The sequence below is a fragment of the Phyllostomus hastatus genome, unplaced genomic scaffold (assembly GCF_019186645.2).
Source record: "Phyllostomus hastatus isolate PE091 unplaced genomic scaffold, TTU_PhHast_1.1 phas_contig_150, whole genome shotgun sequence".
NCBI classification, from domain to species: Eukaryota; Metazoa; Chordata; class Mammalia; order Chiroptera; family Phyllostomidae; genus Phyllostomus; species Phyllostomus hastatus.
In genome coordinates this window covers 38,864,899-38,884,362 of record NW_025333611.1, presented here as the reverse complement: position 1 = coordinate 38,884,362, position 19,464 = coordinate 38,864,899, and the positions used below count along the sequence as shown (strand labels likewise).

Here is a 19,464-nt window from a genome sequence, read left to right as displayed (position 1 = left end):
ATCTGTTAGTTTCAGATATACTACATATAATGTATTTGAAAATATAATAAATATATTTAGACATGAGTAAATTCTCAGCCCACTTTTTTCATTTTTTAAAATTAAATTTATTGGGGTGCCATTGATTAATAAAATTGTATAGGTTTCAAGTATATAATTCTGTAATACATCATTTGCACATTGCATCGTGTGTTTACCACCCAAAGCCACATTATTTTTGACTCATTAGCAGCTTTGATACAGTCTATCATTGTGTCCTTCTTATAACATTTTCTCACTTGCCTCACAGGAAAGCGTTCTCACCTGCCTGGCTTTTCTCCTATGTAGTTGGCTACTTGCTTTCATCTGCTCTGCTCTTCCTCCTCATCTCTCTGAACTTGAGATGATGCAGTGTCTCAAGGCTCAATACTCCAACAGCTTCTCTCTCTTCACTCACTCGTTAGGTGACTTCCCTTAGCCATAGCATTTAAAAATGTCATCCATATACAAGGTCTGTCCAGCAGGTATCTAACCATGTAATATGAAAAATAGAGACATTTACTGAAGATACAAGAGATGAGAAACATTGTACATACTACAATGAAGTCTCTGTGCCCTTCAGAGTAGGCACCTTGGCACCTCACATAGTTCCCCCAATCTCCATCAGCTGCCCTGTCATATTTTCCTGAATCTCATCGATGGTCTGAAATCTTTTCCCTTTCAAAGATGATTTTAATTTTGGGAAAAGCCAGAAGTTGCAGGGCATCAAGTCTGGGCTGTACGGGGGCTGAGTCACCTGGGTAACTTGATGTTTTGCCAAAAAACTCTGCATAAGTGGCTGTGCCATCATTATGAAGCTGCCAATCACTAGCTGTCCACAGCTGCAGCCTTCTGCATCACCCAAATAGTTTCCATGGAGGAATGTTCAAGCTTAATGCAAGATTTGATGCAGATTTGCTGCTCTACTTGCTCAGTCATTTTGAATGTGATGGCCACACAGCACACATGCTCACTCAACCATGTCTACTGCCCCCACTGACTAGTACAGTGAAGGTGTCATTGTTCACACGTGTGCATTCCAGTCCACTCTCCTTGGCTGCCAGGCTACATCGATGTCTCACACAGACCATTATTGTTATATTAACAATGTGGACTTTTTCCAGACAGACCTCATGTTGTGTATCTCTAGCCCAATCTTCTCTCCTGAACACCACACTTATATATCCAACTGCTTACTTGACATCATACTTAGAATTCCAGTAGGCATCTCAAATCTGTTCTGAAAATCAAACTCTCTTGATTGTGCTATGCCACAGGCTTTGCCATGTAAGTCAGTGGCAACTTCATCCTGCCAGTCACTTGGCCAAAACCATCACAGTTGTCCTTGACATCTTTCTCTCATGTTCCACATCTGATCCGTCAACATATTCTATTAGCTCTACTTTCAAAATACACACAGAACTCGACCACTTCCCCTGCCTCCATGGCTACCTCCATGGTCAAACTACAGTCATCTCTTTCTTGGATTATTGCAATAACCTCCTGACTGAGCTCTCTGCTTTTACCCTTTTCCCTTATTCTATCTACTCTCAGCTCAGAAACAGAAATAATTGTTTAAAACATAAGCCAGAATAAGTCACTCCTGTATTCAGACTCTCCAACGGCATCTCACATCAGTTAGAGCCCCCTTTAGGGGGCTGCGCTAGTGTTCCTCCCACCCCTCCCACCCCTCCCACGTGCCCCCTCTACTGCTGCCTCAGGCTTTTGCTTGGAGCTCTTTGCCCCAGATGTCCCCATAGGTGGCACCCATCCATACCAGATATTTAAATCAGTGTGAACTCCTTAAGGCCTTTTCTGACTACCATATCCTGCACCTGTCCCCTCCCGTCTTCATTGGCCCTACTCATTTCCCTCTCTGGAATTTTTACCCAGAGTACTTATCACAACTTGATTCTATGTTAATTATTTATGTGTATGTTTTCTGTTTCCCTTTCTCCCAAACATTCCCCTTCAGGTGCCAGTCTCCTTCTGCGCTCTCAGCAACTCCTGCTGTGCGAATTTACGTTATGTGTAGTAGCTATCTCTTTGCCTAGAAGACAAAATCGATGTTCTGCCTCTTTGTGCTAAGCAGTTAATATTGTACAGATAACATATACTTTTGTTTAATTAAATACAATGTTTCCTTTAAGCTTCAGAGGGCCTCTGTTACTACATAGCAGCTGGAAATTTGCTAAATGAAAATGAGAACAGAAATACTGGGAATACCACTGCTGATACACATGTTACAAGTGCAAGTCGGGAGTCTAGTGACTTGGAATCTTGACCTGGCCTTGGCACTCACTGGTTCTGTAACTGGCCACCCGTTCAACCGTGGCAGCCGCCTGTCTCATTCGTAGGACTTCCTGATTTCCAGGACTCACATTTCATGCCGAAGGAGTTTGTACTTTTACCTACGCAACTTCTAATATGAAAGCAAAAATTAAAAAAATCTTTGATTCAAATTTCAGGATACTTCTGTATTTATTGAAAACACTGACATACTCTAAAACAAATGAAAAGAAAGGAACTGGGGAAATTATTTTCTTCATCTGCAATATACATATTTAACTTAAGTACACAGACAAGACAGAGGCAAACTCAACCCCTCTTTCCTAGCGCCTTCACATGCATTCCAGGTCTTGGGGGCAGATGCACTTTGGAATTTAGAACTTTTAATATTTTATACAGATAAAAAGTAAAATAGAGAAAGTGCATGTGTGTGACATCACACTGAGTATGGTGGTCAGGACAGCCTCTGTGAGCAAACACATCGGTGTTTAGACAGAGCAAAGCGATGAGTAATCATAGTAAGTGACGTATGTAACACATCTCAATGGCCTTTTTTCAAGTCACATCAAATTTTGCCACAAAATATTGAATAGTTGAGGTATTTAGCCACTAAATGTGCCACAAAAACTTTCAGTTCCCAATTCTTTATGGAGTTTGGAACTGCAGATAAGAGGTTGCAGATCTGTCTTATAATCAATAGTCGATCAGAAAACAAGTACTGTTTTGGAAAGATATAGATGAAACCATCCTTTACCTCCTCCGCACGTGGCGTCGCAATCTTCCCAGCCTGTGTGTGTCCACAGGAAGAGCGGTTCAGGGACTTTAGCGCTCTGGTTCTCAGCCGGGGGGTCTGAGGGGATGGTGTATTCATAGTGAAGGCCGTAAGTCTGGTCTTGAAATAACAGCACCTACAATGTAATACACGAAAGTGATGAAGGCAGGTGGATCAGAGGAGAGTACACTCAATGTGAAGCATAAACTGGATGCTCGTAGCCTCAAATACTTATTGAATGGTATGCACACTTCTTTAATAAACAGCAGAAATGTGAATTTATGGCTTCAGTGTTGTAAATGTCATACTTCTGAAAAGGTACTAGTTCCATACTCACCTCTGAACTAAAGGCATCGTGAAGACAAGACCACTTGAATGAGGTCAGAGATACCAGATCGTTTGCTTTCAAGTTGGTGGACTTGAGTATGTATCCTCTCTAACATCAAGCTGTAACCCACATGTCAATATCGAATGTAGCCTTTCGATTCACATAAAATAGAAATATGACTACAAAGTCCCTGTATTGACAGGGAAGAGGACAGAAGACTTTGGAATTCCTTTTACTCCATAAGGGTGGAGAACTTCAAAGCCAACTAGAGGGCAAGAATTTCATTCTATGTATACTTAGTTAATTTTGAATTTTGTCAAAACCTTAACTTAGTAATGGCACAGTCATGTGCACACATGTGAACGGTGTAATAAACTCTAAAGGACGTATGAAGACATGAGAATGCCTGGGTTTGGGGCTACGCTGGATGCAGGCAGGGACACTGTCTGATTTGTTCTCCCTGGTATCCTGTTCCGGGCTCAAAACTGGTTATGGGCAATCATACATACTTTAAAAGAAGAAACATACCTGAAATATACTCATCTTAAGAAAAAGGAAGAGTAAAACTATGTTTCTTTATAAATACATTTGCACAAACTATGTTGGACCACTCCATGGGATCCATCACTTCTGTGAATCCGAAGGTGTTTAGAAGCCATCTATACATCGTGATGCACAAAAACATGGACGTCTGTCTGGACAAAGCCTGGCCATTATTAACACTCGTATATCCTCCCACTCACTGGCTTGTCTTTTCATTCTGTTGATGGTTTCCTTTGCTAAGCAAACACTTTTTAGTTTGACATATTCCTATTTGTTTATTTCTTGTTTGTTTCTCTTGCCTGAAGACATGTATCAAAACAAATATTGCTATGACATTGTCTGAGAATTTACTGCTTATGTTTTCTTCTAGGATTTTTACAGTTACAAGTCTAACACTTAAATCTCTAATCCATTTTGAGTTTATTCTCATGTACAGTATAAGAAGATAGTCTAATTTCATTTTTTTTTTGCACGTAACTGTCCAATTTTCCCAACACCATGTATTAAATAGACTATCTTCACCCCATTGTGTTTGTGCCTCCTTTGTCAAGTATTAATTGACCATAAAGGCATGGGCTTATTTCCAGGCTCTCTATTCTGTTCCATTGATCTGTCTGCCTATTTTTTTTGCTAGTCTCATGCTGTTTTGATTACTATGGCCTTGTAGTATAGTTTAATATCAGGCAGTGTGATCCCTCCAACTTTGTTCTTCTTTTTCAAGGTTGCTGTGGCTGTTTGGAGTCTCTTGTTCTATATGAATTTTTAGAATATTTGCTCTAACTCTGAAATGTGCATTGGTATCTTGAGGGGAATTGCATTGAATTTGTAGATTGCTTTGGGTAGTATGGGCATTTTAGTGATGCTAATTATTCCTATCCATGAACACGGTGTGTGCTTCCACTTATTTGTATCTTCTTCAGTTTCTTTCTTCAGTGTCTTACAATTTTCAAGTATAGGTCTTTTACATCCTTGGTTAAATTTATTCCTAGGTATCTTATTCTTTTTGAAGCAATTGCCAATGGGATTGTTTTCTTAGTTTCCCTTTCCAATAGCTCATTACTGGGGTATAAAAATGCAACTCGTTTCTCAATATTTATTTTGTATCCTGCTACTTTACTGAATTCATTTATCAGTTCTAGTAGTTTTTTGGTGGACTCCTCAGGGTTCTCTACATACAGTATCACATCCTCTGCAGGTAATGACAGTTTTATTTCTTCCTTTCCAATTTGGATGCATCTTTTTTCTTCTTCTTGTGTGATTGCTGTGGATAGGACTTCCAGTACTGTGTTGAATGAGAGTGGTAAAAGCAAACATCCTTGTCTTATTCCTGATCTTAGACATGCTTGTAGTTTTTGTCCATGAATATGATGTTGGCTGTGGTTCGTCATGTGTGGCCATTATTAGTGAAGATATGAACCCCCTATTCCCACTTTGCTGAGTGGTTTTATCATAAATGGGTACTAGATTTTATCAAGTGTTTTTTCTGTATCTACTGATATAATCATGTGGTTTTTCTCCTTCATTTTGTTTATGTGGTGAATCATATTTATTGATTTGTGGGTATTGTACCAACCTTGCATTCCCAGAATAAATCCCAGTCGATCATGGTGTATATTCTTTTTAATGTATTGCTGGATCTGGTTTGCTAATATTTTGTTGAGGATTTTAGCATCCATGTTTGTCAGGGTTATTGGCCTATAATTTTCTTTCTTTGTACTGTCTTTATCTGGTTTTGGAATTAGGATCTTGCTGGCCTCATAAAATGAGCTTGGGAGTCTTCCCTACTCTTGAATTTTTTGGAATAGTTTGAGAAGAATAGGTGTTAGTTCTTTTTGAATGTTTGTAAAATTCACCTGTGAAACCATCCAGTCCAGGACTTTGGTTTGCTGGGAGCTTTTTCATTGCTGCTTCAATTTCACTAGCTGTTATTGGTCTATTCAGATTCTATTTCTTCTTGACTCCATTTTGGAAGACTGTATGTTTCTAGGAACTTACCCAGGTCTTCCAGGTTGTCCAAGTTGTTGGCATATGGTTGTTTGTAATATTTTCCCACAATCCTTTATACTTCCATGGTGTCAGTTGTTATTCTCTCTCACTTCTGATTTTATTTATTTGGGTCCTCTCTTCTTCTCAATGAGGCTGGTTATTACATAGCGTTTCAATTGATGAAGCAAACATAACGAACAGCTACTTGCCAACTTATCTAACTAAATAAAAACCTGTTGATCTTTCTGACCTTTTCATTGATAGGACTTCAGATTGTCCTTGAATAAATAATGCCCTTTAAAATAGACACCCCGGCTACACCACCACCAGCCCCTCCTGAAACCGTGTGAAGTTGGCCACGCGCTTTTGCAAGAAGGAAAGTGTGACAGCCTTATGCTGGAGGGGCAGAGACTAAGGCATGGCAGAGGCGCTGCCTTTCAAAGTGCAGTTCAGGCTCTCAGTCTGCAATAGTCATTAAGGAAAAACATCTTAGAAGTGCAGTTTCCCTTGGATTACTGAATAAATCCAGGTCACATAGATGCCTTCTTTTAGACATAGTTCACTAACTTTAATTATGTGTCAGGCTTCCAGGAAAAACCTCGGTAACTACCAGTCAGATTAAGAATTCTGCAGCAAGGGAAGCCCCTCTGCCCAGCACTGAGGCCTCACATTGACTGTTTTAAGATTTGGAATTAAAGGCTCAGTGCAAGAGCTTTGGTCTCGTCCCATAAAAAATGTGGGCCACCTGATGGCATTTCCTGCCACTCAGTCATTAAAAATGTTGGTTGCTGGGGATGTGGTCATTTTAGGTGGCCCTGGGGTGAGCACTTCCTAAGGTATATAAACATCTAATCACTATGTTGTACCCCTGAAACTGATATGATATTGCATGCCAACTGTAACTGAAAAGTAAATTTAAAAAATAAGTGACCCAGCCATGGAAAGAGCCAGATATTGGGCATACAATGTTGGTTAGTCACTTTCTTCTTCCTCTCCAGATGGCGCCCAGCACAGAGTGAAGTTCCCCATTCAAGTGAAATAATAGGGTTCAAAGAAATGGTGGGGAGATGAACGAATAATTATTCCAAGAACACACACCAGTGTTCCAAGGCTGTTGTGAAAAGCTCAGGTCTAAGCTTCACATCAGGAGAGCATCGTAGTAGAGTGATTAACACCCGATTTATTCTCAGCCGAATGACTTATTGGGAGACCCTGCACGTTACTGAACCTCTCTAGTATTAGCTGTTCAGTACAACACAATAACGATAACCCATGTGACAGTGTTACTGTGAGGATTGAATGCTGTAATGAATGTAAAGCACTTCGGACAGTGTCTGACTCAGTGCTCAGTGAATGGTATTATCATCATCATCATCATCATCATCATCAAGATTTGGAACAGTGGTCCGCATGCAACTCTCCTTACTCCCTTAATCCCTGTCCATAAAACCTCTTGATTGAAATTGGAGAAAACATTGTTATATTAAATGTGGCCCATGGAGGAGCAGTGGGGCATCACCTGGGAGCTGGTGAGAAGTGCAGCTCTCAGGTTCCTCCCCAGACCAAGTAAATGAGAGTGTGCACTTGAACAAGAACCCCGGGCGCATTGCCGGCACATTAAAGTAGGAAAAGCAAATGGGCCAGTACGTGATTTGAACCTCTGATGCCTAGTCTAGCAACACAGATGTCTCCAATTGAAGGCAAATTCAGCTTAAATTGTGTGGCGATGTTAAATAACGTGGCACACCACACTCCAAATAAAGAGTCAGTCGATCGTGTTTTAAAGTTGTTTCTACATGTGGACTTAAAGAGGTGTTGACATGCCTGAATTTTAGACTTTGTCACCAGGACGGAAAACATGCCAGCTCTGCAGTCAGACCTCTGGCTCCCAAGCCGTTCTCACTGCCTGCCGTGATGAAGGTCACAGAGGGCATTTGAACTTGCCACTGCCTTGGGCACAGGGCCCCAGGGTCCTGCTTCTTTCACTCCAAACTCTGTCCTGCCTCACACCCCATCTTTGATTACATGGTAGAGAAACCATTACAAACCATTACAAACATTCCAAACTTTGTAATTCTGTACAGGAATCAATTAACCTAGTACGAAAACAGAACAGGGTAACTGAAAGCACTGTTGGATATATTCACCAAATCTTTTCCCCAGAAACAGTATCATTTTTTCGAAGGCATTTTATACAGATTCAGACAAGGCCCATTTCCTGGATGTATAAAATGCGATGATTCACCACACCACAGCACTCTCTCTGCAGACTTCTGCTCTGGTTAGCAAATGCATGCTTTCAGGAAAAAGAGGGTTTTTTGTTGCTTGTAATTCACCTCTACTTTGAGTCTGTGGGTCCCTTATAAAATTTGGTTCCTCTTGTAATAATTTCCGTTTTTATATATCACGATTGAAAACACATTTTAAAAAATCCCTAAAAGCCCGCCTCTTAAATGATTTTAAGTCTACCTGACATTTCAAATTTGGAAAAAAGACTACAGAAGGCATGGCGGGAATGTCCTTCGCCACAGGGACTGATTACACAGTGTCATCATCGACCCTCCCTCATACCAGGAGGTGTAAAGGTGATGTGGTGGGACCTCTGGCGGAGATCTTCTCCCAGAGGCCTCGTCTGACGTAATGAACAGTAGTTCCCGCTAAGCTGAAGGCTCCGGAATGTTCGATCTTCCAGTCGCTGTTGATAGACTGCTTCCCAGTGTCTCGCAGCGCTGTGAAGAGGTTCAGAAAGGTGAGAATTCGTCAGTAGGCAGCGTTAATCAACACCCGCTCCGCAGGGCTTCATCGGAAGTATTTCACTCACTTCCGGGCGACTGGGTCGACTCCCTGTCCCGAGACATGGGGCGCGTCCTCCTGCCGGGAGTGTGAAATCATGGCAAACGCCACAGGCGTTTATAAGGTACTGCACGTAATGTATATGTTTCAGGTAAAATCCTAAATATGTATATTTTTAGATTTATGAAGTATAAATATTAATTTTACCCTAAATTTTAGACTTGAAGTATGTGGACAGAAAACTCTCACCACTTTGCAAATAGCTGTTACCCTCTATACATGGCCATACTTCAGGTAATGCTAACTTGATTAAAAATAATGATTTTTCCTAAAAGGTAAAGTATTTCATTTTATTTCTCTTAAAGTCTATAAAATATTTTGAGTAATTATTTTGGCCAGTATAATTCCATTTTCTTCTTGTATTTCAACATATATTCAGGGCACAATTATAAAGGAATATTTTTTTTAAATCTCTAATAAAAATGCCTGGAGAAATGTCTTTAAAAATGCCATACACCTAAATTATTTTAAAGTCCAGTCATATAAATTCTGTTTTTTAGTTACAGATTTAGGCTTTTAAATTGCTGGCATGTATACTATCTTATTTTGTGCTTTCTTTTTTTCTGTGGGGTTTTTTTTTTGGCTGTACATTTGTTATTTTTCCCCTACTTTGTTTTCTATTGTTTTTAAAATAAAATTTTAAAAAATACATTTGGTTCTCTAAATGTGTGTTTAGTCAATTTATATCTATTCTTATTTTTAAATATCTCATATACTTAAACACTGATCATATAGTTTTATATTTTCTATGAGTGAGACAAATATGTTGTGTTCTTCTTGCTCTTATTTTTACTACCATTTTTTTTACTATAAAATTACATTTGTTGAGCTTCATAGAATTCCTTTGAGGCCTGGTTTGAAGGTGCATTACTTCAGAAGAAGCTGCATTTGCCTGTGCCAACCACCTTGGTAACCTCATTGAAAAACCCTCTTTGGGTTTTGGACTTCACAGTTAGGGTAACGGGGCTGTGGATGTATGTGAAGACCAGCTTGCGGTCGGAAATTTTCAGGGAAGTTGATTTCTACCTCTGCCCAGTACCAAAGTCAGCATCTCATTTCTTTCACCTTTTAGGTGCAGATGCACTTCCTCTCCCCTTCACTCTGGGCTCCCAGTCGCCTGGGGTCCCGCTTTACCTCCCATTACACTCTCTACTTTGCAAAGGTCTTGGGCTGTTTTCTGTCCACAGTGTCACCAGGATTCAGGATAAGTGGGGCTTCAGGCGGCCTAATACTCTGGCTTCCCAATACTTTCATTTTGGCGTGTTAATTTGAAAAATTATCCTCCTTTTGTATTTTGCTCAACAGTTTTCATTGTTTTCAATAAGTTCTTCCATAGGGAGGTGTATGCTAAACTGTGGACGAGGCAGGTTAGCCCATACGACCTTTTTCAGATCTTTAAAAATCATAAGCTATAATGATTTTGCTGGGATATAACATGTGGCCTGTGGCAGGCAGGTAGACAGACATGATCAGAGCAAGGATGGCAGGCCAGGTACAGAAGGTCACAAGGGCCCAAAGCTTCAGGTGCCTAGCAATGGTCAAAGCTGGGAAAACAGGGATTAGGGTTTAGACCCCCTGACCTTTCATATCACTGGTCATGCGGTTCAGACCCTCCCCTGACCTCTCCTCCCCTGGCATGTTGCTAGTCATGTGGGTTAGATCCCCTTAGAGAGGGAAGGAACAAGAAGGCCAGAGAACAGCCCTTCAGCAGTGAGCCCCCAGGACAGTGAGGTCCAGACCCGCATCAAATGCATCCTGGTCTCGGTTGTGTTTCAGCTCCAGGCCCAGGAAAGCAGCAAAAGCAGACAAGTGACACCATGGCTGACAATGAGCCCCTGCCCTGGCACCAACCAGTCAGTGGAGACCATGACCCTGAGAGGACACACCTGGGAAGCTGAAGAAATTCTACTGAGATCCTCCCCTGGAACCTCCCTTAATCTCTCCCCCCTTACAAGCCCTCAGGACTGAGGATCCAGGGCTCTCCTTCACCTGTGCCTCTCTCCTCCTCGCCCGTCCCCTCCCCCCATGGCCACCTGTACCTTTCTCCAAGGGCCCTTCTTTCACCTCTGTAACTTGTTTCCTGAGCCTGTGTCTTCTACTGCTCACACCTTCTACCTCTGTGACTCTCTAACTACACGTTCTCTTACAGTTCAAGTCGTGGCTCTGAATTCTTTCCCAGCCAGAACTCAAGGACCAAGGCTGCTGAACCCAGGTCGGGTCTGACCCTGCCGGCCCAACACCTGGCGCTGCTCTCACTGCTGCCAACAGGTCTATCTGACCTGTTTTATTCTCCATTTTAGGCTTTGGGATAAATTATTTAATAATTAAAATAATAAAGCCACCATCTTCAGAAAAGCAGATAATTGCATATCGAAATGCGATTCAGAGAGTAATAAAAAATAATTGTACTAGGAGGAAATTAATTGTCTTCTGTGAGATAATACACAGCTTGATTTAGAAAAACTAATTTGTTAAAGGATGATCAGTTTCTCTGGATAAGAGCAATTTTCCTTTTTCCTAATGCTCTTTCAGATGAACATTTTCTTTTTTTAAAATTTTTTAAAAATATATTTTATTGATTATGCTATTACAGTTGTCCCATTTTCCCTTCACTCCCCTCCACCCTGTACACCCTCTCTCACCCATATCCCCCCTTTAGTCATGTCCATGTGTCATACTTATGTTCTTGCTTCTACATTTCCCATACTATTCTTACCCTCCCCCTGTCTATTTTCTACCTACCATCTATGCTACTTATTCTCCGTACCTTTCCCCTCTCTCTCCTCCTCCCACTCCCCTGTTGCTAACCCTCCATGTGATCTCCATTTCTGTGGTTCTGTTCCTGTTCTAGTTGTTTGCTTAGTTTCTTTTGGTTTTGCTTTAGGTGTGGTTGTTAATAATTGTGAGTTTGCTGTCCTTTTACTATACATGTTTTTTCTTTATCTTCTTTTCTTAGATAAATCCCTTTAGCATTTCATAAAATAAGGGCTTGGTGATGATGAACTCCTTTAACTTGACCTTATCTGAGAAGCACTTTATCTGCCCTTCCATTCTAAATGAAAGCTTTGCTGGATAGAGCAATCTGGGATATAGGTGCTTGTCTTTCATGACTTGGAATACTTCTTTCCAGCCCTTTCTTGCCTGTAAGGTCTCTTCTGAGAAATCAGCTGACAGTCTGATGGGGAACTCCTTTGTAGGTGACTGTCCCCTTATCTCTTGCTGCTTCTAGGATTCTCTCCTTCATTTTTACCTTGGTTAATGTAATTATGATGTGCCTTGGTGTGTTTCTTCTTGGGTCCAACTTCTTTGGGGCTCTCTGAGCTTCCTGGATTTCCTGGAAGTCTATTTCCTTTGCCAGAATGGGGAAGTTCTCCTTTATTATTTGTTCAAATGTGTGTTCAATCTGTTGCTTTTCCTCTTCCCCTTTTGGTACCCCTATAATTCGGATGTTGGAACGTTTAAAGATGTCCTGGAGGTTCCTAAGCTTCTCCTCATTTTTTTTGAATTCTTATTTCTCCATTGTTTCCTGTTTGGTTGTTTTTTTTCTTCCTTCTGGTCCACTCTATTGTTTTGAGTCCCAGTTTCCTTCCCACCACTATTGGTTCTCCGTGCATCTTCCTTCATCTCTTTTATGGTAACCTGCATTTTTTTTTATCTAATTTGTGCCTAAAATCAACCAGTTCTGTGAGCTTCCTGATCACCAGTGTTTTGAACTGTGCATCTGATAGATTGGCTATTTCTTGGTCGCTCAAAAGGATGAGTCCTGGGGCAATGATCTGTTCTTCTGTTTGACACATGTCTCTCTCTCTCTCTCTTTTTTTTTTTGGTCTGGTTGCTCCTGTTATGGTGAGGGGCAGAGCCTTAGGTGTTCACTGGGGCTGGGCACCCCAGTCACTAGATTGTGATGTTGTATGTGGGGGCAGGGGGAACAATGGCAGTAGCTCCATTCTCCTGGGACCTCAGTCCCTTCCCTGGGATCCTGGGTTGTGTGCTCTGCCCCAGTCCACAATCACCACCTCACTGGGTCCGCCAGCTCCTGCTTGCGTACTCAGGGTCCACCCGTTGCGATCTTGCGCACCCCAGATGCCTTACATGCTCCCAGTTGCCTTATGCACCCAGTTCTCCCTGTTCTCCGTGTGCTGCGACCCGCGCCCGGCTGCTCCTCTCTGCCCCTCCTACTGGTCTGGATGAACGGGTCTACTTCAACTTCTTGGCTGTCCAACTTCCATTCAGATAAATTCTCTATCAGTTCTGGGTGTTATTCTGCCTCTAAATTGTTGTTGTTCTAATCTTGGTTGTGCGTGGAGGTACGGTGTATCCACCTATGCCTCCATCTTACCGGAAGTCTCCAGATGAAGATTTTCAATGACTTCCTTCCAGTGCCCAAAGGGGCCTTTTGGAAATGTGATTTGTGGTATGTGTTCTCTGCCTAAAGAATGGCAGAAAATACCTATCATGGGCTTAAAGTCTAGGATTTTAACACTGTGTCATTTCTTCTCCGCCCCCCCCCCGCCAATTTTCCCCTCATCCATTTGTCCTCTCTCAGTGAATGCCATCATCATCTGCCCAGTTGTTTGAGCCAGAAACCTAGAAGTCATCCTGGAGTCTTCATGGTCGGTTAACACTCACACACACTTTCCAACAAGTTTCACCAGTTCGGTTTCTCCAGTGGCCCTGGAAGCCTCTGGGGTTCTCTCATTCCTATGACCTTGACTGGTTAGGACCTGGTCTCTGTGTCCATTCCTGCACACTCCCTCTGATCCGTCAGGATAACCGTATGTTTCTCACTTAGGCAAATAAGGAAACGTGGTGGGTTCTCAAATAACCATGGTAATGTACTAGTATTTTCAACCTTGATTCAATCTCCAGACTAGCATTCAGGGATTGAGGGCCACTGATACTACTTCCTGACACAGGCAGAAGACCCTGGTGACTTAGGCCTGAGCCTCAAACTAAGCGCAAGGAAAAGTGACAGTGAGGCCAACACTGAACATGGACAAGTGATTCCATTTCTGAAGTGAATGGTCTTTTCTTTTTCTTTTCTTTTTTTTAAAGACTTTATTTATTTTTTAGAGAGAGGAAGGGAGGTAGAAAGAGAGGGAGAGAAACATCGATTGGTTTCCTCTTACATGCCCCCACCTGGGGACCTGGCCCGAAACCCAGGCATGTGCCCTAGACGGGGAATTGAACCTACAACCTTTTGGTTTATAGGACTGTGTTCCAATCAACCGAGCCACACCAGCCAGGGTGGTAAATGGTCTTTCAATGACAGAACGTGACTGGAGATTCATATTCCGTGATCTGCATCAGGGAAAGAAGACAGATGGGATCTGGCAGACATGGAAGTGGCAACAGGAGACACAGTTGTTTCCTGATTTGTATTCTGCTGACTTAGTTCTATACAATTGACCATAGTAGTTAAGAGAAGGGGGAAAGAGGGATTTGGAGGGAAGTTCTAGGAACGCTTGGTCATACATGACATGTACTTTAACATCACAGGTGTTGCATGGAAGGCAACAATTAAAAAAGAAAACATAGAACTGAGGCCGCAGGAACCAGGTGCTACGGCCACACTGCTTGGGTCTGAATCCTGGGTCACAGATTTTTCAATGTGTGACCTTGGAAAAGAAACTTAAACTCTGTTCCTTTATTCTCTGATTTTAAAAATTAGGAAATTAGTGGCACACACTTCATAGAATTATTGTGAGAATTTATTTAATGGATTTACTTAATGTGCTGGCTCATAGTAATCACTATACAAATGTGAACCATCTTTCCTTAAATAAAATTCCCTCAAAAATCTTCATTACTTTACATGGACCACACTCTGTTTTGGTTACTGCAGATACAGCTCTGAGCAAAAGGGCCCCTGCCTTTGAGAACTGACAATGGAGACAGATGGTATAAGAGCATGCATATGAACAAAAGGACTTATCACACAGTGGTAAGTGCTGTAAAGGGAACAAAGCAGGACGACACCATAGGGGGTGGCCTGGTTAGGCGCCACAGTGTCTGTGGAAAGAAAGTGACAGGTGTGAGGACCAGCAGGATGTGCTGATGTACCAGAGCGGTGGGGAGAGGTCAAGGGGGCTCCTGGAGAGAAATGAGCGGCTGTGGTGGGATCAGTAACGCCCCCAACACACCCATGTCCTAAAGGGCAGATACCACTCAAGTGTCTTCTCTGACCACCCCGGGGGGACATTAGACATTGGTATCAGAGTGAAAACTGAAAAATTCACAAGTTCTCAGAAAATGAAACAACATACTCAAACAACCAATGGATCAAAGAAGAAATCACAGGGAAATTAGAAATATCTTGAGGCAAATGGAAATGAAAACACGGCATCCCGAAATGACGGGGCGCGGGGAAAGCAGCACGATGGAGGGAGGTAAGAGCTACAGATGCAGCGACAGAGAAGAACGAGCTCCACCTGACAATATCACTTAGGGAACTTACAGAAGCTGCCGCGAGAAAGAAAATAACAAAGATCACAGCAGGGGTAAATAAAATAAAGAAGAGAAGAATATCGAGAAATCAACAAAACCAGAAGTTGGGATCAACAGCATTGGCAAACCTTTAAGCTAGATGGATTAAGAAAAAAAAAAGACAATTAAAAAATCAGAGATGAATGTGGGACTATTAAAACTGATGCTACAGAAATAAAGAGGACTATACAAAACTACTATGAACAATTTTATGCTAATAAATTGGGTATGAAATGAACAAATTCCTATAAACACAAAACCTACCAAGACTGAACTACAAAGGAACAGAAACCCTAAATATACCTAATAAGTAGTAAGCAAACTGAATCAGTAATCAAAAATATCCCAACCAAGAAAAGCCCTGGACTTTATATCTTCTTTGGTAAATTCTACCAAACATTTAAAGAACTAACATAAACTTGGTTGGTGTGGCTCAGGGGACTGAGTGCTGGCCTGTGAACCAAAAGTTCTTCGGTTCTATTCCCAGTCAGGGCACCTGCCTGGGTTGTGGGTCAGGTCCCCAGCTGGGGGGTGTGTGAGAGGCAGTCAGTGGATGTTTCTCTCATACATTGATGTTTCTCTCTCTTTGTTTCTCCCTCCCTTCCCGTCTCTGTAAAAATAAATAAAATCTAAAACAAATAAAAATAAAATAAAGGAGAACTAGCACCAATCCTCAAATTTTCAAAAGTACTGAAGTGGTGGAAAGACCTCCTTACTCTCTAGGAGGCCAGCATTTTCCTGAGACTAAAGTCAGATAAAAACAAAACAAACAAAAAACCAACAGAATAATTTCTCTTATGCACACTGATGTAAAAATTCTCATCAAAATACTAGAAAACCAAATTTAGGAGCACAAAAAGCATCCAAATCAAAGAAACAAGGGAAATGGTTTGTGTTCACAGATGATATGATCTTATATGTAGAAAACCCTAAAGATTTACAACTCTCCTAAACTGTTACAATTAATCAATGAATTCAGCAAAGTAGCAGGGTATAAAGTCAACACACAAAAAGCAGCTGCATTTCTATACATTAGAAATGAACAATCAGAAAGTGAAATTAAGAAAATGATTCTATTTATAATAGCATCAAAAAGGAAGAATGCACTTGGGAATGGCTCAACTAAGGAGGTGCAGACTGTACAATGAAAACTGCAAAACACCGTTGAAAGAAATTGAAGAAGACATAAATGGAAACACATTCCAGGTTCATGGACTGTAAGACTTAATATCATTAAGATGTTAATATTATCCAAAGGAACCTACACATTCAATGCAATCCTTATCAAATTCTTCATGCCCCCCTTTTTCTCAGAAGTAAAAAGAAAACTATCCTAAACTTCATATGGAATCTCAGGTGACACTAATAGCCAAAACAATCTTGAAAAAGAGGAACATAGCTGGAGACTCTCACTTCCTGATTTTAAAACTTACTAGAGAGCTACCTTAATCAAAACAGCGTGCTCAGGGCCTAAAAGCAGACAGACAGCAGTGAAACAGAATGTAGATTCCAGGCAGAAAACCCCACCCAGTGATTTCTGAGGAGGGCGCCAAGCTCCCTCAGTGGAGAAAGTGCTGCCTTCCAACCAGTGTGGCTGCGAGAACTGGGTAACTGCACACGGGAAGGTGAAGCAGGACCTTCAGCTAACACCACACACAAACATTAACTCCAAATGGATCAAAGATCTGAACATAAGGCCTAAAACTATAAAACTCTTAGAAGAAAACAGCAGGTAAAAGCTTCATGACACTCAATTGGTCAGCGCTTGCATATGGCACCAAGGCCACAGGCAGTGAAAGTACGTGAATTGAACTTCCTGAAAATTAAAAATAATTGCATGTACACAAACTTCTGTGCACCAAAAGACATTATTAACTGAATAAAACCCCATAGAATGGGAGAAAATATCTGTAAATAATATATTTGATAAGGGATCCAGAACCAGGACACATAGAGAACTTCTGAAACTCATCAACAGCAACGACAACCACCACAATAAGCAAGCTTCTTCTAAAATGGGAAAAGGACTAAACTAGACATACTTCCAAAGAATATATGCAAATGACCCACAAAGACATACAAAGAGATGCTCAGCATCTGTCACTATTAGAGAAAGGCACATCAGAACCACGTAGAGGTACCCCTTTGCACCCATGGAGACGGCCCACTGCCGCACTGAGCCGGAAACAGCAGGGGTTGTGAGGACACAGGGAAGCGGGCCCCATGCACCCTGCTGGCAGAGCAGAAAATGGTGTGCAGCAGTTTCTCCAAGCAATGAAAAATAGAATTGCCATACATCTCAGCAATTCTCCTTCTGGGCACATGCTCAAAAGAATGAAAAGCAGGGTCTTGAAGAAACGCTTGTTCACCCATGTTCATAGAAGCATTATTCCCAGCAGCTAAAAAGGGGAAGTGACCCAAGTGTCCATGGATGAAGGGATGGATAAGCAAAATGTGATATATACAAACAGTGGAGGATTATTCAGCCTTAAAAATGAAGGGAGCTCTGACACATTGCACAGCATAGATCCACTCTGAGGACACTCCTCTGAGTGATGTGAGCCAGTTACAAAAAGGCAGCTACTGCACAACCCTGCATATGCGAGGTGTGTGGAGCAGTGAAATTCGGAGACAGAAAGCATACTGGTGGCTAGCAGAGGGGGGAGGGAGACGGGAAGCAATCACTGAATGGTTTTCCCAGACAGACCAGCTTCTGGAGATGGATGGTGGCCGTGGTCGCATAACAAAGTGAGTGGACTTACTGCCCATGAGCTGAATACTTCCCACAGCTCAGATGGTGAATTTAATGTGTGGTTACCACAACTCTCAAAAAAATGTTAGTGAGGGGAGAAAACACATCCACGCCTGAATCCTTGTAACCTGGAATGCTACCTTATCTGGCAAACAAACAAGCAAGCAAACCAACTTTGCAGAACTGATTAGGTTACGGATCTTCAGATGGGGAGATTATCCTGACTTACCCATGTGGGCCCGAAATGCCATTCACATGTAGTCTTGTAAGAGTACAGAGGGGTCTGGACATAGCAGAGATGACAAAGCAGCGACACTAGGGAGGCAGATGTGGGAATGATGGGTCATGAGCAAAAGAACGCTGGTAGCCACCAGGCGCTAGAAACACAAGGAATGGATGGTCCCTGGTCTCTGGAGAGAGAAAGGCTTTGCAGCCACCTTGAATTTTGGCCCACTGAAGCTGATGATGGCCTTGTAACAGGGAGAGAATACACTTGCTTTCTAAAACCTACAAGTTTGTGGTACTTGTTACAGAAGTCATAAACCAGAAATAGGGTGACATTTACCACAGTAGAGAAAACCAAAGGAGAAAGAGGTTCGGGCATGGAATGGAAATAAAAATTTTGATTTAAACTTACTGTTTCTGAGGTACATAGGAGAAATTTGATGATTTGCATCAAATAAACACACAAAGCCATGGAGTAGATGCAGTTCCCTAGGGAGCCAGAACCGCAGGGAGGAGAGCAGGACCCTGGCTGGAGCCCACAGCATGAAAACATCTGGAGCCGTGGACGGGCTGGGAATCCCACACAGAGACCAGGAAGGGGCTCCCACTGGGGTGGGGGCCTCAGGCCTCAGAAGCCAAAAGAGGAAAGTAGTTAATGAACTGAGGAAAGGTCAACAGTTTTTAATGCATTTTATAGGTCAAATATCACGTGAAAATGGGGCTTCACTATGGATGGAGGGCATTTGCTGACCTTGACCCAGACAGTTACTGCAGAGAGGAGACAGAAACAGCACTGGGTTGGCTGAAGGGCCCGGGGAGTAAGAGATTAGAGAGGGTATGGAGACTTCCCATTTGTAAAACCGGCTTGTGTTTTTCAGGTTCTTAAAATCATAGCGTGATGTAGAGCTTTGTAGAATTTGAGATACTTCCACTGAGACATCTGTATTCCTTTCCAGCTTAGGGGAAAAACACGTCCCCCAGAGTAATAGCCCGATGTCTGCTACTGAATGAATATTTTGAAATTGCCTAGAGTTTGCACAGTGTCTCCAAACATTGGGTATTAGAGCTTTAATCTGAATTTTGACATTTGGGATAATTTATTTGCACTTAAAATGCATTTTAAAACCATAGAACATAAAAACTGATGAACTTTAAATATTAGTAATAACAAACTAATGGGTGGGTAATATGACAAAGGATTTATTTTACCAT

At 41.8% G+C, this 19,464-nt stretch overlaps 1 protein-coding gene across 1 annotated transcript in view; it reads right to left on the bottom strand.

Annotated features, from left to right (window-relative positions):
- Nucleotides 1–19,464, bottom strand: part of ADAMTS19 (ADAM metallopeptidase with thrombospondin type 1 motif 19) — a 241,616-nt gene that overhangs the window by 37,945 nt on the left and 184,207 nt on the right. The window contains exons 17-18 of the mRNA XM_045827263.1: nt 8,508–8,665; nt 3,062–3,215 (exon numbers count right to left, since the gene is read on the bottom strand). Coding sequence (XP_045683219.1) covers nt 3,062–3,215; nt 8,508–8,665 — 312 coding nt within the window. The remainder of the gene's footprint in view (nt 1–3,061; nt 3,216–8,507; nt 8,666–19,464) is intronic.